Below are 24,829 nucleotides of genomic sequence, written 5' to 3'. Positions count from 1 at the left end.
GTCACACTGCGAACCGTCATATTTGGTAACGTTGCAGGTACTGGTCAGTTATCTCTTAAAGCGACACAATCTTTACAAAATGCCGGTTTGCTCGGAACTGGTATTGTTTCTGGACTTGGTTACGCCACTGCAAATGACGGTAATGTCCGCTTTACAAACGAACAAATTTACGGGTCAGGACATCTCGATAGTCAAGGACAAGAAGCTGTACTCAATGCAGCACATCACGGTGGTGGTTTTGGTGTAAGATTGCAACAAACTCACGGTTCGGGATTGGGTTACACTCAAGGACAAGACTCAGTACTAAATACAGCATACCATGGGGATGGTTATGGTGTCAATTCACAAAAAAGCTCTATTCATGGGGTTAACGTTAACTCTGAGTTAGGCTACACCTTAAACAGAGATGCTTCCTTGTTAAACACAGGACTTTATCAAGGAACCGTCGCTTCAGATTTACAAACAAATTATGTAGATCACGGTACTAACCTGAATTATCAAACAGGTACTTCTGGTGCTGCAATTGTTGGTACTCAGTCCGGACAAGCGTATGATACGAACCTTCACGTGGTCAATGGAGGCGCAACTCTCATTGGTACTGCTGTAGGTGGTGCCAAATCGACGCAAAGCTACGGTGGTACAGCTGGTGTTCATTTGATTCATGGTATCGACAATAAATTAGCCCAGGGTTACATCGGTACCAGTAATGCTCACTTGGTCAATGGACTTGCAGAAAACTCCCAACAAGGAGTTTTGCAATACCACCAACCAGCTGGAGCTGTATTTGTCAACGACAATCTCGCGCAAGGAGCTGAAGTCTCTGGATACGATTCTGCCAAGTCGACAGTGGAATATCACGGAAACTCTGGATCCAGTGGTACCAACGGCAATATTAATATTGTTGGAGGTGGATACTCGGCTGTTGGAGTTGCCAACAGCGCCATAGACGTCACCAATTATGGAGAAGATACTAATACTGTAGCTCATGTGACAGCTTCACCAATTTCCGTATCTACAGTTTCTTCGATACCGATAGTAACTTCGGTTCCAGTTCCCGCCTTGAAAGTTGCCACAGGATTCCAGAGTTTCAAGGGTGGAGTTGTTGCAAATGTCCCTGAGTTGCAATACAAGGTCCACAATAATCTTGCTTCTTCGCGGGGTAGTTCCGGATTTGCTAACTTTTCACAAGGTTTTGTGAATTTAGTGTCATCAACACCATCGACTATAGTTACAAATGATGGTTACCATTACCCTAAACCAACTGTATCCTTCATAGAAGAACCAGCCAGGTCAACCTTGACAACGGGTACCGCCTACGTGCAACAAAATCTAGCCAGCGTCCAACCTGTTGTAACCGGGTACCAACAACCTGTAGTAGTTTCCACAACTCAAACTCCCTTGACTGTTGAAAGAGTTAACGTCCAACCAGTTACTACATACCAAAAACCAGTTTCCACTTCATTTGTTCAGCATCACGTTACTAACGTGCAACCAGTTGTAACCACATATCAAAAACCAGTTGTAACAACATATCAAAAACCAGTTGTTGTCTCAACAACTCAAGTCCCATTTGTTGAAGAGAAGATTAATATTCAACCAGTTGTCACTACATATCAACAGCACGTGAGCAATGTTCAACCAGTTGTCACCACTTACCAAAAACCTGTTTTTGTATCAACAACTCCGACTCCAATCGTACAAGAGAAGATTAATATTCAACCAGTTGTAACTACGCATCAACAACATTTCCAACCAGTTGTAACTACGTATCAGAAACCTGTTGTTGTGTCGACAACTCAAGCTCCAGTGGTATTTGAAAAAGTCAATATTCAACCAGCCGTATCAACTTACAACCTCCAGAAACAAGAGAGTTTCGTTGGTTATGACTATCCCAAACCAGCTGTTAGGTTTGAAGAAACACCCGTGAAAACAACTGGTGGTAGTTTTAGTTACCAAAATCTGGATCTTATCAATTCCAACCCTGCCATTACTGTTAATGAAGTACCACTAAAAACTGTGAACCAAGCGGCAGTAACTAGGTTCTCTTATTCGGCGCCTTCAACTGTAAAACCTGTAACCCTAGTAGAACAGGTCCAACCGGTAGTTCAAGTTCAGCCAACTGTCCAGACTGTAGTTCAGCCAGTTATTAAACAACAACCTGCAATCTCATTTGCAAGTTTCCAAAAACACGAAACCATTCAACCTCAACTTCAAGTCACTTCTTACAACGTACCGTCGTCAACTCTGAAACCTATTGTTGTTGAACAAACGCCACAAATCTATGTCTCGTCGACACCTGCTCCAGTTGTTCAACAAAGAGTCCAACCTGCTATAGTTTCAAGTTTCAGCATTTCGAGCAACAGCGAAGGGTACAACTATCAAAAACCTAGTATTGTTTTTGAAGAGAAACCTTCAGTGATTACGTATCAACAACCAGCTGTACAGAAAACTGTAATAGCTAGTCAACCTGTTTCTACATTTAGCTATCAGGCACCTGTCCAAGTCACACCTGCTGTTAGTACTTACAGTTACAAGAATGTTTTGCAAACTGCCACCCGCGGAGGGTACTCATATCCTAAGCCTGCAATCGCTTTCGAAGAGACCCCAGCTTCAGTTACCAGACAAAATTATGTACAAAAACCTGCTGTGGTTTCTAGTTACAGTTACACAGCTCCATCTACAGTAAAACCAACCGTTGTTGTCCAAAAACAAACACCTGTGGTTACTAGTTACACCTACACAGCACCATCTACTGTAAGACCTGCTGTTTATGTCCAGCAACCCGTAACTACTTACATTGCATCAACACCCAAATCTGCGATCTTCATTCCGCAACAACCCGCTGTAGTTAGTAGTTATTCGTACACCGGTTCTTCTACTGCTAAACCCGCCGTCGTTGCTGAACCTGTTCTGACATACACGCCAAAACCTGTCGTTCTAAAGAAGAAACCCGCTGTTATTTCGAGTTTCAGTTTTACAGCGCAACCCAAAAAGGTTGAATTTTCTGGTTACGATTACCCCAAACCTGTGGTACAATTTTCTGAAGGACCAGCTCAGATCGTGACTTCTTACGAGAACCGCCAACCAGTTCAGGAAGTACCATTCGTTGCGAAGAAAGCGTACGTTACAGGTGGACAATCAAATAGCTATCAATACACTCAACAGTACAACAATGTGGCTACGATAGAGCAGAAACAACCTTTGGTGGTTGAAAATTACCAAGCTCCGGTACAACCGGTCGTTGTATCAACAACTCCACTCTACGAGTACAAACAACAGTACAATGTTGAAGTGAATCCGGTGGTACTCCAGAAACAAGTTGTTTCAACAACTCCAAGATACGAGTATAAACAGCAATTCCAAGTGAACCCGGTTGTACTTCAGAAACAAGTTGTTTCAACAACTCCAAGATACGAGTACAAACAACAGTACAGTGTTGATTCGGGATATATCTATGACAGACCGGCGGTACCATTTGAAGAAAAGCCACTAGTAGTGGAGAACTATCAGGCCCCGATTTCTCAAACACCTGGTACTTCTTACTATATCAGCGAGACCCCAAGAGTGCGCCAGAAAGTAGTCAGTTCAACCCCTCGCCCAATCGTGGATTACACCTACATCCAATCAACACCGAAACCAACTTTCGCCTCTACTGTCGCCGCCGTTGTGACCAATAAACAACCGTTTAGGTACTACGACAGTAGACTAGTTTCAACTGCCCGACCAGTGACTTATTCTACATCCGTTCCGATTGTTGAAACAGTCTCAACTAGTCGACCTGTTGCGAAGTTTTCCTTCAACTCCTTTGACGATCAGTACCAACAAATACACGATGTTGGTAAGACTGTAAATTACGTCGCACCAATCGAAGTCACCACTCCAACACGTGACTACTTGCCAGCTAGAGGCGAAGTTACAACCAGCCGACCAATCGCCAAGTACTCGTTCAGTTCCTTCGACACTCAGTACCAACAAAATACGAATTTGGGTGGTGTTGTTGAAGATTACGTCGCACCATCACGCGACTATTCGCCAGTCCAAGTCACCACCAGTGCCCCAACTGAAGCATTTATAGTACCCGAAGCAGTACCAGTGAGCGATTACGGTCTTAGAGTAACGACCAGCGCTCCGACGGTGGTTTCTGAAATAGTGACACCTACACGCGAGTATTTGCCGGCGCGAGGTAGAGTCAGGGTTACTACCGCTAGTACTCCTGTTGTGGTGGTACCTGAGGTGTCAACCGCAGCACCACCGCGAGTTAGAGTGACTACAAGTGCACCAGAAGTGATCACCCCATCACGCGAATATTTGCCTGTTAGGTCTAGAGTGAGAGTCACGACGACTCCGGCTAGTACTTACTTGCCTGCAGATGACGATTACGATTTGGCACGCACACAAAGACCAGTTGACATTGTCAGAGTGTCTAGACCCAAGACAATAGTCAAAGTCAACGATTTCCACCCACTGCTCTCGGCTAAACTCGGAGCTCAGTGTACTTGCGTCTCCAACTCGGTGCGGTACCGGAAGAAGCCTTTGAGAATCGTCGTTGACGATGACGATGACGACGGTTACGTCGTCGACAACAGCGACGAAGGTATCGTCGTGGAAAATTACCAATACGAACCACAAAGAACCGTCGATATTACCCCCACTCCCGAAGTTTACATCAAGAGTACCACCGCCAAAATCGTGGAACCATCTCCCTCCCCAATTTACAGCGCTAGAAGGCGCGTGAGAGTGCGTCCAGCGACATCTACGGTACTCTACGAGTCTCCTGTAACGGAAGCGGCTAATATAATTGTGAACGACGTTGTAACCCCTGTGGGAAATCTCGTCGATGGCGACAGCGAAGTCATCAATGCGGTAATAAGCGACACTAAACTGGAACAAGCTAGCAGAGAAAGAGCTAAGGCGGCCTTGTCAAGCAGGAACTTAGACCGGTACGGTCCAGGCGGTTTGAGAAGCAGAAACGAGAAGTTGCAAGGAACGATCGACTGCCAGAGAGCTGGACTCTTCAGGCACCCAACGCAATGTAACAAGTTCTACGCTTGCAGGTGGGATTGCACCAAGAACAGGTACACTTTGCACATCTTCAACTGCCCGGTGCACCTCACTTTCGACAACAATTTGGGAGCCTGCAACTGGCCTAGTCAAGGACCTGCCTGTCTCGAAAACACTCTTCTCCCCAACGATTGATTCTAAGTTTAAGTGTTATTTATTTGCGCATTATACCATCATTCTATTATTTATTGCATCAACCCATCACGAAATTCAGCTTCTTGGGCCTTGGAAAATACTTGATAGGTTTAACTACGTTTTGTAAATTTTTAGTTTTGTAACTGAGTTATCACTTGTTGAAAAACAATGGCTTGTGGTTTGTTTTTGTACACCCATGTAACATAAGATTGTATTTAAGGTTTATAAAAAATAAAATCCAAAATTATATTCTTTTTATTCACACAATAATGACCCTGAGTCTTAAATGTTCAGGGTAACTTGTTTCGAGCCCTTTAGTACCGTTGAGTACAATTTTAAAACTGGAGACACTTCTTCTTCTAGGAAATCGCTGACTTGCTCGGCAGCTCGCCCTATGTACGTCGAGGGATCCAAAATGGCGTCCAGATCGCCTAAAATCGGTTCGAAATACGAGTCTGCTCTGACTCTGTCCAACAAGTCGTTTTCCTTGCCGTGTTCCTTAACTTGCGCCCCTGCTTGTTGCGACAACACTCTGATCTTCTCGTGGCAAATCTGTCGATCTCCTCCTTTCTTCACCATCGCCATGATAATGTTTTCTGCGGACATGAACGGCAGCTCTTGTCCGATTCGTCGTTCGATCACCTTCGGATAGACGACCAAGCCTTGCGTGATGTTTTCGAGAACCATCAACACAGCGTCGGCACTCAAGAAAGCTTCAGACAGAGTAAGTCTCTTATTGGCCGAATCATCCAAAGTCCTCTCGAGCCACTGTACGGAGTGCGTGTTGGCCGCATTTGAGTACAACGCCATCAGATGGCGGGCTATAGCGCAACACCTCTCCGACCGCATAGGATTCCTCTTGTAGGGCATCGCGCTACTCCCGATTTGAGTCTTCTCGAACGGTTCCTCGATTTCTTTCATGTTGGCAAGGAGTCTCAAGTCGCTGCACATTTTGTGAACGGTAGCGCCTAGAGACGACAGCACCCCCACTATCTCCAAGTCGACTTTTCTGGTGTAGGTCTGGCCGGTAACGGGGTATGTTTTGTCGAATCCTGACAGTTCGGCCACTCTTTTGTCCAGTTTTCGGACTTTGGTACCGTCGCCGTCGAACAGTTGTAAAAATGAGGCTTGCGTACCGGTGGTGCCTTTTGCACCGCGGAATCTGAGATCGTCTTTGGCTCGGCGTAGGGCACGCTCGTCCAGGAGAAAATCGAACAGCCATAAAGTTGCTCTTTTACCGACTGTGGTCAGTTGGGCTGGCTGAAGGTGTGTAAAGCCCAAAGTGGGAAGACTTCTGTAATGAGGTTAACAAGGGGTTTTTATGCGGTCTTATGAATGGAATGATGCCAAAAATTCAAGGTTGTGAGTGATAATGTAGAACAAACACAACAACTAATGTTATCAATTTTATTTCCGAGAAAATTTTATTACTGATATGTTAGCTGTTTTTCCACTGCATACTTCGGAGTTCACCTACGCACTTGTTTCGCACGTGACAAAATTGTGAAATTTTCTTTTAGGTTTGGAAACAGTTTTCAAAATTTGTAACCACACGATTATGTCAAAAACTTAACAGATACACCGTAACAACAAAATGACAACAGAACGTGAACAATTTGTCACGTAAAGTAATATCCAAATAAAAACTTTGTAACCTGTTCTCTCACCAAATATTTGTGCGCTCGGTCATTTTTATTGACAAATGTGTTTTATCGGAAGGTAACGAACCTCATATCTATCTGTAAAACATGTACAATTAAGCAACCATTGTAGGTTGTAGATAAGGCATAATATCTAGTGTCACGAGTACTACTATTTATGGAAGTAGCGAGTTTCACAAGAGTACTAATTCTCTGTGCCCGTAATAGTGTCACACATTAGTCAAGCTTGTCATTGTTTCACGAAAAGCTAGCAACAATTCTTTCGCGAGCATCAGTTTAATAAAATATTTAATCTGAGTGGCATTAATTCGGGGTAAAATTATTATCTCTGAATCACTTGAAAACTATCCTGATAAATGTGTCTTTTGAACTGTCATTTTTGAATTTGTCAGTCAAGTGTACCAACATAAAATTGTAAATGTGTTGCCAACTGAACATAAATAATTTGAATCATTAAAAGTCACCCGGTAGTATTTTAATTACAATTTGCATAGTTAAATACGTAATTTCTAATTAGTAAGCAGGGCTGTAACTAAGTGAGTTATGAATGAAGTGTCAATGTAACGTCACTTACTAAAAATGCTAAACGTGGCTTAATTTGATAAAAAAAAAAAAACAAATTAGTCACACAATAAATGTATCTTGAATTATTCATTTCGGAAATATAAATCATGAGTTTAAAACGATCATAAAAACCAAGCTTTTTTGTTATTACAAACATTCTCGGCTAAAATAATCTAGATGAAGTACCGTCCCGTAAGTTTTTAACAAATGCTTGCGTTTGAGCTTTCATTAGAATATGAAATAAACATTTAAACTTTAACTACCTTGCCAAGATATAAAACAGTTGAAAAAATTGTTTATTTGGCATTTAAATGCTATTAAAACAGCATATTATAGTATAGTGGTCCGTTTTCTCTAAGGTTATATTGGGGCCGTAAAAGTAGTTACTCCGAATAAGCTGCCCTTTTGTGTGGGTTTCAGAAGCTACGCGCCCCTGCAATAAATCAAAAAACTCTGAACGAAACAACCAGCCGGGTTTGCCTGCTGTTTACAACCACAAAATGCTTCCTATTGTAGACAAATCAACTTTTACACAATGGGATAATTTTAGGGCCCCAATATAACCTTAGAGAAAACGGACAACTATACATTGGGTAGACATAAGATTCGTCGAAACGGTCGAAATTCGCTTATCACGAGAGAAAAAAAATGTTAGAAAAACGAGTCAAAGAGAAGCGAGAGTCATGACATCATTGTGGCACGCTTTACACAGAGATGTATTTAGAGTATTTAGTAAATAATGAATTATTTAAAATTGTCTTACAGTAGTTAGGTATGTATATACCATTCACGATGTTTTGGCATAAGGGGAGGCTATGATTTCATTTTTTAACGTTGGATACATGTTTGATTTCTGTCATCTCTGCTGTCACTAAAGTGCCTGACATGCGGACCTATCAAAATGAACGTAACATGTTGCCGAATTTACCGTAATCATAATTAAGCGACTTTAAAACGTATTGATGGTGTTTGTATTAGACTGCAGGATATATTTTCAGTAAGTTACAATGAAGTCAAGTTTTTTTTTTGTGTATAAATTGAATGGTAGGTGAGTACAAGATAAATATGTAGCAGGAAGAAACAACGACCCAATTGAAATGGCACAGGGTTTTTGTAACACCTATTATAACTTCGCGATAGAGTTGTGAATTTATGGCTTGATCCTGTGATTGATATTGTGAAGAACTTATTTCGGAAGATTGGGCAAAATTAATGTGAAATCTTTCATTTGAAAACGTTCTTCCTTTAATAATTTCATTAGGAGAATCTGACTCGGAATTTGATTGGGATTTTGATGCAGGTAATGATTCAGAATTTACTAATGAAATTATGGAAGTTGAATAGTTTTGTTCTTTTTTGTCATAGACAATGGGTGTGTAAATATTTTGCAGAAAGATTCGAATAAAGTAAGGCTTAATAAGTAGGTACAAGATTTTATACAATCTAGTTTTAGGAATGTTTTGGTTAAAATGAAAAATTCATTGGGAAGTTACTAACTGGTTGGTTAAGACACTGTATAGGTGGGTTATCTAAGTGGTGCATAAATTAACAGGAGCCACTTCGTCTTTCGGTCCCGGTCCCTACTATTCTGTAGTAGGTTCGTCAGTTTCCTGTTTTGTAAAATTGGATTAAAAATGTGTGAGTATTGTTCTATTGCAAACTAGTAAAACTGACAACAATGCACTAGACAATGACGCAGTTTATAACCTCAAATTTAGAAAACCATAACCAAATTCAACAGACAGGCTTTACTGCCAACTTAAATGCACTTTTTCCACGGCCTCCCCTTATGCCAAAACATCGTGAATGGCATATATAATTGTATTTTTTTTATACACTTGTATTCAAAAAATCGGGTACACCATTTAAATATATGTAGTAAGCAATTTTTATAGGTTTTTGTATCGTTAAACGGACTTCTTCTGTCATTTTGACAAAAGTTATAAGACAGGTTATGTCTCAATTTTTAGATTATTTTATTTGAATATTACATTATTTGGTCGTGGCGCCGTTTGCATTTATAACTGCATTTAGTCTACGTGGCATAGACTGTACTAAATTCCCACTTTTGTTGTTCAGAAACTTTTGGTACTTAAAATGAGTTCATTATTATTAACTAAATTAGTGACGGAATTGACAACAAGGGGAATATTTCAAAACGAAACGTCATATGTAAAATTATAAAATCTTAGGTCATTTGTGACTGTTGTGAGTTTGACTTCTTAGTTGTTTTGTTTGTGATTTTTTTCAGTTTTTCCGAATATAAATTAGTCCGTCTCTGAATGATGAGATGCAGGTGTTGGCACGCGTCAGACAGCGGAAACTAGTTTTTCTGGTGATATGCGAATTTCGACCGTTTCGACGAATTAGGTAGGTCAACCCCTACCCAATGTACTATCGCGCGTTCAAATGAAATCCTGGACTGCGAAGGCGTTGGAAACCGTCAATTGTTGTGCTTTTTGAAGGCGTAGATTAATTGGAGCATGTTGACAGCTAACCTAAAATTTAGAGCCAAAAAAATCTGTCTTTGCAATGTTTTACATTAAAAATAAAATAACTTAACGATTCCCATTCTCGAAGCAAATATCTAAGGGCACCCTTTACTGAAAACAAACATGTTCAATTATGTCCTGATTAAACATAAACAAATGTCATTCGTGTCAAACGGCGGGAAATTCAAACTTTACACTGTTCTAAACGGTTTAATTTTTCCAACGCCTACTATGCCCAGGATTTCATTTGAACGCGCGATAGATAATAACATGTTAGGTATAATACCTGATATGTACCTCATATAAGTACATAATATGAAAGTTGAAAAAATATTTTACTTAAGAAAAATTAAAAAACAAGTTTTTAGTCGCAAATAAAAAACAAGTCTCATCAAATTATGGAAGTCTGAGATTAATGTATTGGACAAGAGAGAAAGTGAATGGTTTGACGTATATGAGGTAACACGTCTTGCACAATAAAATCCAACGTTATCAAAAAATCAAAAGTGTGTCAAAATGTGAGAATTAAGATTGACAGTCTTGTCGTGTGGCGAAAAAATGTTAAAAAACAAAATATGTAACATAGACAAGGAAAAAAGACAATCAAATTAAAATTAGAAATTAATAAAATTCAAAAATTTCACTTTCGTTCGTTCCATCAGAAACACCAAAAAAGAACGGAAAATTATCATTTTGCCACATGATGTCCATGTAATTAGCTTCTTAATTGAAAAGGGTTGTGATCTGCGGCCATTACGAGACGATACGGTACAAATTTTATTACTTAAGAAAAAACAGTCACAACTGAAAAATATAACACCACCCCAGAATTAATTTCAAGTGTTTCATGAGTAATACAACGATTTGAATAATTTTATAGACGGTTAAATCGCTGAGGAAGGTAAATACACTGCAAAAATTCTGCAAAATTTTTCCAAATAAATAATTCTAAAAAAAAATGTTTATACAGGGTGTAATCAAAATAGGCGGAATTATTTTGAGACATTTGAGGGCGATTTGCACTGGCTGAATTGCGAATTTAAAAATTCAAAATTCACTTTATTCCGGCCCGTGGTCGACGCCAATGAAAAACAAATGAAAGCGAAATGGTAAAAAAGCCGCAACGAAAACGATTACAACACAAGAAATTTAACACTGACACTGAATTGCGTAGAAAAAACGTACGAGTACAAAGCACTTTTACTTTTAGCGTACTATATTCACAGTAAATGCTGCAAATATTGTCCTTGATACAAGCCATTGAAAAAACTTCACGATCTTCCCGAATTTGGGCACTAGCTGCCACGACTCGTTCAGTGAGTTCTTCTGCCGAATTTATCGGCTGGCTATAGACCCGCCTCCATAAATAATCACATGGATTTAAATCCGGAGATGTTGGCGGTACTTTTGGTTCAACCATCCGCTGGGAACAACCTCTGCCACGATCTTCCGTTGTTTTGTGTTTCCTCTGTCTCTCAATCGTTGCAGGCGAGCACCATATCCGTTAATTCCACGTTTGAAAAATTTGGCATTTTAAACGATTTAATAACAAATACACGATTAATTAATACGATGCACCGTTTGTCGAGCTGCAACTAATAACTGACCTACGCCAACCGAACCTCCGATAAGAAGATCCGTTTTTTTGTCACACAAAAAGTGAGAGTTCGCTTTTCCTTTACTATTCCTTTTATGATTTCTACTATGAAACCACGACAGCGGCGTGTCCACACTTTATTGTTTTTACTTTTTTCAAAAAACGCACATTTTTCCATTGATGCGGGTTTATTCAGTACTTACGTGTTTAAATATTTCCGTGTATTTTGATTACAGGCTGTATTACCAGAATGACTCGTATGGAATAGATGAAAAAAAACCTCTACATACTGAATATTCCATCTTCGTTTTGCTGCATATTTCGCTTGTTTTTTTTTTAGTTTTACATGATACGATTTCACGAAATATTTGAGACAGCTAACGTCACACGTTAATCGTTAATTCAAACAAAAGCAACCACTGGGACGCCTGACTATAAATTTTTTGAACATACGTTACATTCATATAATTATGTCACTAGTTTGTAATCTGGTTTCTTAAAGTGTTTTATTGTAACTACGAGATTCAGTTACAATTTATTAATAAAATATAGCATTCAACAAATTATTATCCTGATTTTTTTTTATTTGTGGCTTTTTAAGATTTCCCTCAAATATCCTTTTCCTACATAAAATTCACTTAATAATCTTCTTCTTGTACCTCATATTAAAACAAGATGTGTGATTTTCAAATCTCAATCAAGCGATTCAAAATTTTATTAACCATTTTTGGAAAACAGAGTAGAATTTTTGATTTCTCTTAAATAGCACTACAATATGATATACTTAAGTGGCGACTGTGGAAAACTGTCACAAAAATTCCTGCCAAAATGCTATTTTCTGGGTAACACTGTTGAAAGTTTCGGCAAAACCTTTCTTCATTACCACTGTTAGTGTGATTGAAGCTATGCATCACGTTTTCCACAGCCGCCCTTTATCTCTATTTTTTTCATTGCTCATATTGCATTTGGGAGGATACCAGTTATGAAATTCAAAAATAACTTATTAGAAGAATAACAGTTTTGCGAAAACACGTCACTGACAAGAATTATCGCATTCAAGCATCTGGCCGTTATTGATTGTAGACCATGTCCCACGAAGTGCACTATTATTTTTAATCATTATGAATGTATTAGTTTATCCCTTCAATTTAAAAGTCGTGTCACAGATAGACAGCTTTGTGCAAAAATTATTGAATTTTTTGTTGTGAATATTAATCAATTCGGGAAACGAGTGTTTATCAGCACGGAAATAATAGCTATTTTGATTGTATGACGATATCATTGGACGATAAAAACATTTGCCAGAGCATACCAATTATGGAAGTACATGACGAACCGATATTTGTCAAAGCAAATAGAAAAATGAGAACACAATGAGTACTTAGGTACTCCTTTCGATATGTGAACTCTCCGGATCAAATTGATAATGAAAATTTATTACGATGAGTCATGAACGATGACTACCAAAAGGCAATAGTACTATAGTTGGTGCGGCGAACCAGTGGAGATGTTCACGTGATGGTTCACAGCGCTCCTTTAACCAACAGGAAACGATCCCCCGAAAATCACGCCAATTTATTACTCCATTGAGTCGCCTCCCCCACTATAGTTCTAACATAGACCCCCAGAAAAAACTTACTTGTAGTGCTCTGCGAATCGCGCCAAATTCTGTATAACCCTCGCGACCCTCGGCAACAGCAACTCCAAACCATCCCTGATCACGATCAAATCAGTATTATCCCCGACAAAGCACGACGTCGCCCCCAAATGTATAACAGGTGCAGCTACAGGACACTGCTTTGCGAAAACGTGCACATGAGCCATAACATCATGTCTGGTCAACTTCTCTTCGGCGGCGGCATCCTCAAAATTGATATTGTTGACGTTGTTCTCCATCTCAGCAATTTGCCCATCGCTTATTTCCAACCCCAATTCCTGCAAGAGAAGTCATATTTATTTTTAATCGGATCCAATATAATACATGAGTCAATTATTTTGAAATCCCGAACGATTTGAATCATCGCTCCTTACATCACTGTAAAAACAACGAACCTTATTATCTTATCAGCGATACAGTTATCTCTTTACCTCATTTCGATCGAGACAGGTGCAGATTCCGTGAGCTCGTCGGGGAGGCAGTGTTAATTTTGTTAATTGAGAAGGGTTGAAAGTGTACAAACATGACGAGTATAGAAACTGTTGGGGCTTTGATCCTCAAAATACTTAAACTGGTAAGTGAGCCTTATTTTTGTTGTAAAACGCCCCAATTTGTCAATTGTACGATATATCAATCTTATCTACGTTACGGCGCACTTGTTCTTTGTGTGGAAATAGGGCGTGATAGGCGTGTTGGTGTTGCTTTTGGCGGTGGCGATTTTCGCAGTGCATTCAAAGCGATGGTTTGATTGACCGGAAATGACCCAATCAAGCTCAAGATGACTCACGATCCGAGTTCGTATTGTTGTTAAGTCACTTCTAAACGACTAAGTACTGTAATTAGGGTATGGCAATAGACCTTGCCCAAAACATATTTGCTCAAGCAATGTAACTAAACACATTCTTCAGGCTGAACGGGATTGGATTATATTAGTCAATACGTGATACACAACCATTTTTTTATATTACAGATCTAACAATTAAATAAAACTCCTTATCTTATTTGTAAACTTTATCCAATTTAAGATAAAACGCCCAGCCTTAATTGTGAAACACACAGCCAGCTACTATTAACAGTAATGATTAATTGACTCCAATTGACTCGGACCTGGTCCACTCATCTTATTTCATTCGCTCCATTCATAAAAACCACACCACTTTCAAATTGTCCCACCTAATTCCGCCCTCCCATTGTTACTACATCTGTTATTTGCACTGTAAACATTTCGACACTTGCCACACATCTTTTTGTTTAAATATAGCATGTTTTTAACCGGAATCGTGCTACTTTTCAGGTGCTCAACTTGATCATCCTGATCTTGTACAGGACAGGCTTCAGCGGAGGGTTTCTGGGCGTGGGCGGAACATGGAACCTTAACGAGGAGAAAAATCCGGACGCCGAAATCGTCGCTTCCGGAATTTTCGTCGGCTACTTTATCTACACCAGCGTCTCCATCATAAGTCTGTGTTTTGCTTCCGGCGACCACAAAAAGTTTGTTTCTTCAAAGTCCACATTTCCCAGTTTTAAACGATCTCTTTCAGCACTTTCACTGACATTCTGATGAACATCATTGGGGTGTTCTTGTGGGTCGCTGTTGGTGCCACAGCTTTGCACTACTGGAGCGGTTATCTTTTGGAACACAAATACCAAACAACAGCGTCAGAACGAGAGGTGACTCTTCGCATTTTTTGTTGGAAACTTTTACCAACTCTGTGATTTCAGGTGGGGCTCGCAATGGGGGCCCTGTGTATACTGAGCGGGGCGGCTTACCTCGTCGATACCGTCTTGTCTGTCGTATTTGTAATTAAAGCAAAATTGTAAAATGCCAACAAAAGTGAACACACAATGACAAAGCGTAGGAGGATCTTGCAGAAATTCGAATTTCCCTGGAAAGTGTGGGAATCGAAAACAACCGGGAAATTTGAATTTCTCTTGATTCATTTTTAGTACAACACATCTTACGTTAAACCACGACATTTTCGAAGTTATTTGAGCATAATAATCTAAAATCCGATTTTAAATTGTCATTAACTTAGGTATAAGTTTGTGTTCAACCAATTTATTATAGTTTTTTTTTATTGATTCGTATTTATTAAGGTAGGTATCCAGTTAATCCAATAGTAATGTTAGTCTTGCCCTTGCGCAGACTCGTACAAAATTTCGTCGAAACTATTGAATAAGAAAAATATCTAATCTATACAAATATACCTATTACTGTTAACATTTCTAATAAATTTTAGCAAAAATTTTTTTTACATTTACCTTTTTCATTCTGATCCCAGCTTCTAATTTTTGCCAAATAGGCGGTCACGACTTGTCATGTTATGTCGTTTTTGACAGAAAATTTGCACATCTCTTAATTCTCCTCAAAAAAATCTCAAGATGGGTCAGAGTATTGGTGACCTCTTCAAAAACATAAATTTCCTTTTAAAATTGATCGCGCTGGTAAGTGTGTCAGCCTTTTTACAAAATCCCCAACAACTTTTTCGTAGATTCTGTTGATTTTCGCTGTCATATTTTGGGCCTGCGGATTAGTGTCTTACGGTGGCTTCGGTGTGGGAAGTTACTACGAATGGGTTGTAATAGCGACAGCAACTTACGTTCTGATACTGCTGGTCTTCATCACTGTCTACGTCGCTAGTGAAACCAAACGGAGTTTCGAATTGTGGTTTCTTGGTTGTGGATGTTTACTCAATTTAATAGGGGGTATAATAGAACTGATTTACGACATTCAGTACGATGGAAACTGGGGAGCTTTCTTAGTAGCGACTCTTATGATTATTGCTGCAGTCGCAATGGGTATAGATTTTGTACTCCAAGTGAAACAATAAATTTTACAGTCAACTGTAGCTATCGTGTTCTATATTACATTCTTTAATGGACAAACTAAAATTTCCCACGATTATGACGAGGGCAACAACATACTAATGGACAGGATAGGTCAATATTGACAGAACTAGCATATGCCCAGTTTTTTATGACCCACTGTTGTAAATAAGAGAATTAAAAATATTCCGAGATTAAAAGACAACATGTGTTTTTGAAAAAACAAGATCCTTAAATGTCGTTTCTTAGTAACCCACATCAAATTGACGATTTTATAGGCACATCCTGTGCAAGGAACTGTTGATTAAAACAAAATCTTGCAAAACAAATCTGACAATAAAATAATTATCTCGTATTTGTTGGCCAACTTAATGTCAAGTTTGTCACTTTTGATATTAGGAAGACAAGTTTACTGATAATTGCCCTTAAGCAGCTTTCAAATCGACCAAAATGAAAAGTGTGAAAGAAATATTTTCGGATAAGGCTTTCTACCTGAAAGTGATCGTCCTGGTAGATCCAACCACTCGACCATCGACCAAGTACTCAAAAACTTTGCTTCCAGATATTGTGCATAGTTGCTGTGGTATTTTGGGCCGCTGCAACAACAAAATTTGCCGATGCGGGAGGTTTGGCGAGGGTGCACTACTACTACGCCACTATGCTTGTCGCTACAGGAGGTTACGTAATCATAATGGGAATCCTTGTAATTATCTACATTACCGACGATACCGACTACCTCTTCGAAACGTTGTTTGTGATCACTGGATGCTGCCTCAATTTAATCGCCGGGATAATCGCCCTGGTTTTGGCGATCATGTACGACGGAAACTTCGTCATCATACTTCTTGCAGCTCTTATGATAGCCAGCGGAGTCATCATGCTCATCGACTTTATACGCGCAGTGAAAAAATAATGGTTGTAATTATCGACAGCTGATTAAAATCATTTGTTCAATATATCGTACATTGTCGAAATGTAAATTTTGTGAAACGCGACGATGCGTCACCTTCGCACCCAAATCATTTATAAAAACAAACAAGCACGAGGCGTGGGTGTAGGTAACCAATTAAGTGCGTTAGGGGTTAATGTCAATTAAACTATTACTAAAGCAACTGTCTCATTCATTGTCTCCAGTCGTGTTGAAGAAGTCGCGCGATACGCACCTAAAATTTTGTTAAAACTGTTCGATAAGAGTGGTCAAAGTGGATAATCGTGAGTCTTATTACGACGTGCCCAGAAAAATTACGATGTCGGCTGAGGTGGAGAACAATAAAGAGGAGGACACGAAGGAACAGCCGAAGAGTCTCAAACTAAAATTTCAGAAGCACTGGCAAATCGGAACAAAAATATTAGAACTGGTACGTGAGGAATGATTTTAAATAACAAAATATTCAGCAGAAATTTGCTGCTTTTGATAATGCCATTGAACTTCGTGAGCTCCTTTTAACAAACTTCTAAGTGACAGTGGTTCCCTCGGGAACAAATTTCACCAAGTATTACCTTCAAAATCAAAGACAACGAAGATCACACAGCAGAAGTTTGGAATAATGGAAATATTTTCTTCCCTGTTGAGTTTTTCGAAAAAAGCTCGGACAGATCGATTTTAATTTTTTGAAAGAAACATTTTCCAATAATTTTTGTTTGCCGTCCATTTTCGTTTCCGCGCAATGATGTGATCGCCATTTTTACATTTTTATTTGGATATACTGTTTTCTCAATTTGGTTGTAGGTCGTAAAATTTTATGGTACTTTAAGTTAAAGATCTTGCGGGGCTTATAAATCGTAGTTTACCACTAGCAGGGAATATTTTAAGCAGAGTTGTATTATAACGGGTATTTTTTTAAATTTCTCCCCGCAGTTGGCGTTGAAGAGTCGATTGTGAATGCACCATACGAATGAAAGATCACGGATCAGCTGTTTAAATCTACGCTTTTACACGAGTGGTGCGTTCTCAATCGACTCTCCAATGCCAACTCAAACCCAACCATTGTGCTCGTTAATCAATAACTCATAATATGCAATAAAATTTTACGACCTACAACGAAATTGAGAAAACAGTACATATTATCAAAAACTGATTTATGCCCATGAATGGCTGAATTTCGATACTTCAATATCAACAATGTAATTTTGGTTTCAACAAACAGAAACAATATTTTGGAAGACTGCAAAAGAAAGAATCAGCAATTTGCTTTTTGTTTATTTTTACTTTGATTGTTCATTTCTGTTGGAAGGACATGCTATAGTTTCAAAATTGTACATTTGGGACGTTCTTTAATTTGTTGATATCAAAATTACTTTAATTCCAGTCACGTGAGTGTACTTCTCGTGGTCACAATAACTATTCTTTCAGCTCCTGTGTATAGTTTGCATTGGCACAGCCTTTGACGCCCTCAAAATCATGGGCACTGGTAAAAGCGAGCTCCACCACGTAGGCATCATGTACACGGCCTACACCGGTTACATTCTCATCATCCTAACTTTTCTGCTGAGTTACTATTTAGGAGAAACGATCCCCTTCAGGACATCTGCACTGTTCTCGATCAGCGCGGCAGGTCTCTTCCTCACGACTGGCGTCCTCTTGATAGTTGACAGATCAGCTTACATGAAACGCTACGGTTCTCCGACAACTTCCTACCTCTCCATGTTACTGGTGTCGGTAACTTTTGCTTTTCTTAATGCGGCCGTATTCACAGTTGACGCAGTTTTTACATTTCGGACCCAAGAAGACTTCTAATTGTTCTATCATTATCTTTACTATTAGGTAAACGTTTCTAAATACTTCACGTTCAGCTTAAGAAGTTTTCTTTTTTGCAGTTAATTTGTGCGGCGTGCATGGGATTCATATACGAGCCAGCTTACGAAATAGAGTTGGGGGAGCACCTGCACCATGTCGGGATCATGTACACCGCTTACATCGGGTTCATTTTGATCAACACCCTTCTCTTGATCAGCAGACTGATAGGCGACAGGATTCCGTGTCTGACTGTAGTGCTTTTCGCCTTGAATGGTGCCGGACTGTTCTTAATAACGGGAATTCTGCTGTTAATTGACCGAAAAAAACTGACCAGAGGCGTGTTCCACCCGAAGCTCTATCTGCTGACTATGATGACGATCTCCGTCAGTTTCGCTTTTTCAAATGTTGTCGTCTTTATTGTGGAAGCCTTCTTCACTTATAAAAGACGACAGGACTTATAAATCAAGTGTTTTCAATTTTTTCTTCTAATTTTAGTCTATTATTTTTAGATGTTGTTCAACAGTTGTACATTCTTCGTCATTGCAATTATCGAAATCCGTCCATTTGTAAATTTCAAAGTAATTTACTGTATATAATAATTAATGCCAATAAAGTATTTTATTTTTCTTTGAACCTTCTGTTGCAAACTCCCAAAGCGATAGAATTTTAAAAATGCATCAAAAGCGTTGCAGTTGTCAGAGCAAGCTACTTTCTGTTTGCGTGTTGATCCTTTAAAACCAATGTCAATGTCAAAGCGTATCAGTGTCGGAAAAGTATCAGTAAGTGCTTAAAAATGCGCAAATTCTTTCGATACGCTTACGAAGGGTACGCACCAGTACCCTACGCTGTAAACCCCGTTCGATGGCTAGAAGCAGTAAGTACAAAATCAGGAAAAAAGTACCAGAAAGTAACCAAGACATTCCAGCTCCTGTGTATCATATGCCTTGCACTGGCAGTTTATTTAACCGTTAGCATGCCCTTCATGCACTTGGTGTTCAAAGTTATACTGGTCGTTACAGCTGGAGCTTTCACTGCAATTACAATCATAGACATAATATCGAATACATTTAGGAATCCGATCTATTGGAACACTTGGACATTATTCGCGATCACAGCAGCGCTCTTCTTCTTCTTGTGCGTTGGTCTCTTGATAGCGACCGGTCTGCAAATCCTTCTGATCATCGCCATTGTATTCAACGCAATAACTGCTATTGTGTTTCTTCTGGATGCATTCCTTGTCTTGAAGTGAGTACCCGAGAGTTGGTGAACGTGATAACTTAGGTAAAATTTCAGAGCGTTCCAAAGAAGAAAAAGTGTAGTGCATCCGAAGCCTGCTCAAGTGATCTACGAGCAGAGACCGGAACAATGCTACTGCGTGCAACGCGCAGGAGATCCAGAGAGTGTGATGGTAGTGCCCGAAGCAGAGTCGACGGAAGTGACCATTGAGAAACGCTACGAAGTGGCACGCTCGGTTCGCGAAGGGAACAGAACAGTAGAAGAAATAGAAGAGGAACGCACCATACAGCGTACCAGTTCTGCTATAATTCCCAAACAGCGAACTACCACCTCGTACGGTGGTACCTTTCCGATGTCGAGAGACGCTATGCCTTTACCGAGCCCCGATCCACAGTACAGATCAGCACAACCCAATCGAAGAAGAGTGAGTACGACGGATAGCAGGATGGCAAAAGGGTACTCGACAAATCGAATCTACAGAGATTCTGATGGTAAGATGTATACGGAAAATGGTACGTCCCTTATGGAATTGCAAAGTGAATCAGGTCAGACCATCTACCAAGAACCTGATGGGGTGACTTATGGACGAATTCCCAGTAACGAATTGGCCGGAGCTTCGGATCTACAAGAAGTGTACACGTACGACGGGAAGAAGGTGAATCGAGTCTACGGAAGACCAGATAGGAAACTGGTTACGCCAGAAGGGGCACCTCTGTACGAAGTACGCACTGAAAACGCTCCTAACGTCTTCGAAGGTTCTGATGGTGTCTTCTATTCGTACGATGCACCAAGTGGTCGAAATACATCCAGATCGGAAATACGTTTGTACGAGGATGCACCTAGACCAGGAGATCCTTGTAGGTGTTCCCCAAATCAAACCAGAGGAAGCGTGGTGCAAAGAGATGCCCGTGGCAGGATAGTTCTACCGGATGGTACTCCAGTCACTGTTACCACAACAGCTTCTGGGGAGACATTGTACGAGACCCCAAACGGTGAATTGCTCAGAAAAGATTTACAACCTGTCGAAATAATAAAAGTGACAACAAATCCACCACTCCAGATGTCAAATCCACCACTCCAGATGTGTCCGGTGGATTGTCGAAGGAAAGCAGTGACGCCACAACCTCAAAAAAGATGCACTCCACCGACGACCCAGAGATCGGAAATATTTCGGACCACCGAGCTCACCAAAACCATTGAAACGGAAAGACCTGATACAGGTCCGGATTCACAATTGTGCCCGAAGAGATGCAGCAAGATACGAAGAGGGGCCGACGGCAGACTGTACCTTCCAGATGGAGCACCACTCAACGAGTCACGATCCGTGACAGGTGAAATCACCTACGAAGGCCCCGGAGGAGAAATGTACACGGCCGACGGTCTACAGATTATTTCTGCCACCGAAGAGAGAAAAACCGCAGAAACTACAAAAACTTTCTCCTCCAGACCCAGTCCGCGAAAGGAACGCGAATACATAACCGTGAGGAAATTGAACAAGTCGCCGATGTACGACAGCTCTGACGGTGAGTTACTAACAAAGGGTGGTCCACCAGTACATCCAGTTTTGTAGACTCGTGCGCATGCGTCGATCGGAGTCCACGGTACAAGAAAGAAGTAGAATCGCCGAGGAAGATGCAGAAACCGGTGATGTCCAGATCGCCGCCGCCAAGAAATCCCTCAAAAGAGGGAAAACCGTTCGAGATGGCGGTCAGTTCCAGAACTGTTGCCATATCTACGAGAATGGTGCCAAAATCGAGGAGCCAGAAGTCTTTGAGTGCTCCTGGAAGTCCGGACAGTAGAGAACCGGTGACACGAAATGTCAAAAGCGCGGAAGCGCCTAAGTAAGTACTGACTGGTGTTGAGGTGTGAATGTTAAGTGAGTTTGTTGCAGTAGCGTGAGTTATCAGTACCAGCAGCAGACTCCCTCAGTGGTGTACCATCAGTACGTGCAGAAACCTTGCCATTGTGGTAAAGTACACTACCAGACGGCCACAACAGTACACGGAACCGTCTGCGCCGCCAGTTGCCCCTTCTACATCCAGCCGAAAGAGTCACAACCACAAAAATTGACAGAGACACCATCCAACGCTCCTTGCGGCGACCCCGTCTGTCCTTACGGCACCCCAGCGAAAGAACCCCCCGCCACAACTTCGAGCGCCGTTTGTGGAGACCCTAAATGTCCCTACACTTCACCCGGCGTTTGTGGTGATCCCAAATGTCCCTACACTTCATCTGTCACGCAAAACGTCCCTTGTAACAGCTCCAGTTGCCAGTATTACGTGCAATCCCAAACAACTTCGCAACCGAAATCCGTCGACCAGAGTGGCGCTTGCGCCCCCAACTGCCCTTACTACCAAGACGCGTCTCCAAGACAACCCGTGAAAGTCGAACCCACTTGCACCCCGCAAACACCCTGCGGCAAGAAAGACTGCCCTTGCTGCTCCTGTCTGAAGAGAGAGGACCAAGGTGGTGAGTAGGCGTCAGCCACGAAGAAGTTTAAATGTGAATAAGTTTTAGTTTTGCAGCAAGAGCTTTTCGAGCCCGGAGATAAGCTGTCGCCGCCCCTCCAAACGATTTCAGAATGCGAGTGCGAAACGGATCCGTCGTCGATTTGGGGGGAACAGGGCAACGGGGCGGAAACTCCGTCAGATGTCTCCAGCTCGCAACCAACATCGAGTGATGTAGAAGCATCCTACTTTCGGGTCGGTTCCGTAGTAAAATCTATTTTTGCAGCACACTCCCGAACAAGTCACGTCCGCTTCGTGCGATAAATGTTACGTTTGCGGAGACAAGACGTGTTCGATTAACAAGTCCAAATCGATTGAAACGGATGAAGTGCAAACTAGTGAAACGAGGATGATCAGGGCTGTTGACATTCAAAGAATGAACTTGAATTTACCGGGATCCGCGGACAACTACGACAAATAGTTCCGACAATTTTATTTTTTTAAGTACCTATACATATAAGTTGACACTTTTAAAACGTATTCAGTGATCGAAATAAGTTTAGTTATACTGTAATGATTGCAAAAATATATACTTGCGACCAATTTAAAACCTAGTTTGTGAATGAACATCACCCACATTTCTAGCTTTCATAAATAAACAGTTCATGGAGGTGCTAACAAGATAAATATTTCCGAATTCTCTTAAAATACTCAGTTCCAACTCTACCGGTAGACGCAATGGCTGATGAAACAATTACTCAATCAACGGGAGAAGATGATCAAGTAAACAGGTCGCACACAAAAGCACTACTGAGGTTTTTTAGTGTGGAATCTGATATTAACATGGCTGCTAACATCGCCGAATCGTCGATATCAACGTATAATTTCTACAACAAAGACTTTCTTCTCAAAATAGCCGAGTTGGTAAGACGACATAAATGTTTCACACCCTAATTAACACCCTATTTTCAGTTAAACTGCACCATCTGCGCCGCGCTCTACGGCTTCGAACTAAAAATTATTCCCGATTCCGTAAAATCTGTCTGTTTTCCTAATGTTGTGTTTGGTAGTTACATTATCATCACTGCTGTGATTATAATAAGTTATATGCTGGGTCAAGTCATGCCTGAAGTTTTAATCAGGATATTCCTGTCGATTGGTTTGATTCTTTTTTTTATAACTGCCACTGTTACTATCACTATTTGGGGTAGTATGAGAGTGTCACAACATCCAAAATCCAAAAATCTTCTCCTCTTTCAAGCTCTACTGAGCTATCTAAGCTCTCTACTATACGGCCTAGATTTATATTTCAACATACGAAAGGCAGTCGACTTTGGATTTGATGGAAACATTTGTTAACACCTATTGTACCATATATAATTTACAAATAAAGAATAAAATAACGAATATCAACCTAATTCATTCCTACAAAACTTATACAAGGTATTTCACGAGTAATAATGAACCCGACGGAATTGAAAATGCAACCCACAATACACTTGCAAAACAAAGCTGGATATGGATTATGGACGGGGATAATATCCAGGTTTGCACTGTCAGTGCATTTTCAATTCCGTCGGGCTCATTATCACTCGTAAAACACCTACCCTGTATATTGAATTATTTTTTGTAAATAGGTTCGAGCGCATAGGCAACCAATAATACACACAAGGCTACTTTTTAATATGTAATTTGATAGACTTTCAAACTGATTTTGGCAAAATTATAATTTCTGATCTAATCACAAGAGATCATTTTGTCATTTTACGAATTGCTTGGAAAATTATAACCAAATAAAATAACAGCACTCGAAGTGAAGTTGGTAACATCTAACATTTCAGTTAAATCACTCTAAATACGTTTTAACCTTAAAACCAAACTTGATAATCATGTCTGTGCTACTTAACCACCGCCACGGCAGCTCTGTACCGCAGAACTGGCCAAATTAACTTCACCTAACCTAAGATATCTTCACATAACCTCACTTTCGAATAGCTGAATAACTTTAGCATACTGACCTTCTCAGCTTTGGCCAAGTTGATCCAAAGTCGCCTCCACGTGGAGAACTTCTTCTGGTCGCTAAAATTGTACTGCATCTCCTTGCTGGCATACCTGGTGCTGAGGGGCGAGCGGTAGTTGCAGTAGGGGTTGTTGTAGTCAACCAGTTCACAGGACATGTTTATAGCAATTTTCACGGGTTTGCTGCAAAATACGACGTTGTTAGTCTTGGATACAATTAACACGCGTTGTTTCATACGTTTACGCAAACAATTATATTATCTCTAGCTTTAAAGGATCGAGTAGCATGATACGCACAATTCTTGCGCAACACGTGACTTATATCAGGTCATCACTAAGAAACCTTTGGGGTCGTTTATCTGGTATTTTCGCCTGATAACAACCCCCAACGGCGCAA

General features: G+C 40.5%; 6 protein-coding genes and 1 long non-coding RNA gene across 12 annotated transcripts in view; 6 read left to right on the top strand and 1 right to left on the bottom strand.

Moving 5' to 3' along the window:
- Positions 1 to 5,445, top strand: part of LOC138139476 (uncharacterized) — an 18,306-nt gene extending 12,861 nt beyond the window's left edge. The window contains exons 7-8 of one of the 2 annotated variants that reach the window (XM_069059763.1): positions 38 to 139; positions 506 to 5,445. In XM_069059763.1, coding sequence (XP_068915864.1) covers positions 38 to 139; positions 506 to 5,196 — 4,793 coding nt within the window. In that variant the 3' untranslated portion in view covers positions 5,197 to 5,445. Of the gene's footprint in view, positions 1 to 37 lie in introns of both variants that reach the window. The other variant, XM_069059762.1, reaches the window with a different exon arrangement.
- On the bottom strand, positions 5,436 to 24,829 carry Adsl (adenylosuccinate lyase). The gene is made up of 4 exons (XM_069059768.1): positions 24,671 to 24,829; positions 24,432 to 24,615; positions 13,150 to 13,445; positions 5,436 to 6,490 (listed from the first exon to the last, which is right to left on the bottom strand). The coding sequence occupies exons 2-4, from the start codon at positions 24,588 to 24,590 to the stop codon at positions 5,479 to 5,481; spliced, it is 1,467 nt and encodes a 488-aa protein (XP_068915869.1). The 5' UTR covers positions 24,591 to 24,615; positions 24,671 to 24,829; the 3' UTR covers positions 5,436 to 5,478.
- On the top strand, positions 7,820 to 8,844 carry LOC138139483 (uncharacterized). The gene is made up of 2 exons (XR_011162307.1): positions 7,820 to 8,418; positions 8,470 to 8,844. It is a non-coding gene; the product is annotated as an uncharacterized lncRNA (long non-coding RNA).
- On the top strand, positions 13,582 to 15,424 carry Ssk (smooth septate junction protein snakeskin). Its single transcript, XM_069059771.1, has 4 exons — positions 13,582 to 13,741; positions 14,462 to 14,658; positions 14,709 to 14,838; positions 14,890 to 15,424. The coding sequence occupies exons 1-4, from the start codon at positions 13,691 to 13,693 to the stop codon at positions 14,986 to 14,988; spliced, it is 477 nt and encodes a 158-aa protein (XP_068915872.1). The 5' UTR covers positions 13,582 to 13,690; the 3' UTR covers positions 14,989 to 15,424.
- Positions 17,120 to 19,042, top strand: LOC138139481 (uncharacterized). The gene is made up of 3 exons (XM_069059770.1): positions 17,120 to 17,351; positions 18,347 to 18,757; positions 18,811 to 19,042. The coding sequence occupies exons 1-2, from the start codon at positions 17,241 to 17,243 to the stop codon at positions 18,728 to 18,730; spliced, it is 495 nt and encodes a 164-aa protein (XP_068915871.1). The 5' UTR covers positions 17,120 to 17,240; the 3' UTR covers positions 18,731 to 18,757; positions 18,811 to 19,042.
- LOC138139477 (uncharacterized) lies at positions 19,187 to 23,023 on the top strand. 5 transcript variants are annotated; one of them, XM_069059766.1, is made up of 8 exons: positions 19,187 to 19,604; positions 19,656 to 19,975; positions 20,024 to 20,457; positions 20,512 to 21,489; positions 21,537 to 21,807; positions 21,858 to 22,435; positions 22,484 to 22,647; positions 22,700 to 23,023. In XM_069059766.1, the coding sequence occupies exons 1-8, from the start codon at positions 19,524 to 19,526 to the stop codon at positions 22,892 to 22,894; spliced, it is 3,021 nt and encodes a 1,006-aa protein (XP_068915867.1). In that variant the 5' UTR covers positions 19,187 to 19,523; the 3' UTR covers positions 22,895 to 23,023. The 5 variants fall into 5 exon arrangements, 4 of the variants coding, with proteins under 4 accessions (XP_068915867.1, XP_068915866.1, XP_068915865.1 ...); XR_011162306.1 differs by having other exon boundaries at positions 20,024 to 21,489; positions 22,492 to 22,647; positions 22,700 to 22,835; XM_069059765.1 differs by having other exon boundaries at positions 20,024 to 21,489; positions 21,861 to 22,435.
- LOC138139480 (uncharacterized) lies at positions 23,150 to 23,820 on the top strand. The gene is made up of 2 exons (XM_069059769.1): positions 23,150 to 23,337; positions 23,386 to 23,820. Exons 1-2 carry the CDS (start codon positions 23,152 to 23,154, stop codon positions 23,770 to 23,772), a joined length of 573 nt encoding a protein of 190 aa, XP_068915870.1. The 5' UTR covers positions 23,150 to 23,151; the 3' UTR covers positions 23,773 to 23,820.

This window comes from Tenebrio molitor, chromosome 9 (genome assembly GCF_963966145.1).
Source record: "Tenebrio molitor chromosome 9, icTenMoli1.1, whole genome shotgun sequence".
Taxonomy (NCBI): Eukaryota; Metazoa; Arthropoda; class Insecta; order Coleoptera; family Tenebrionidae; genus Tenebrio; species Tenebrio molitor.
The sequence above is the reverse complement of the archived record's forward strand: the minus strand, read 5'-3'. Positions and strand labels throughout refer to the sequence as shown.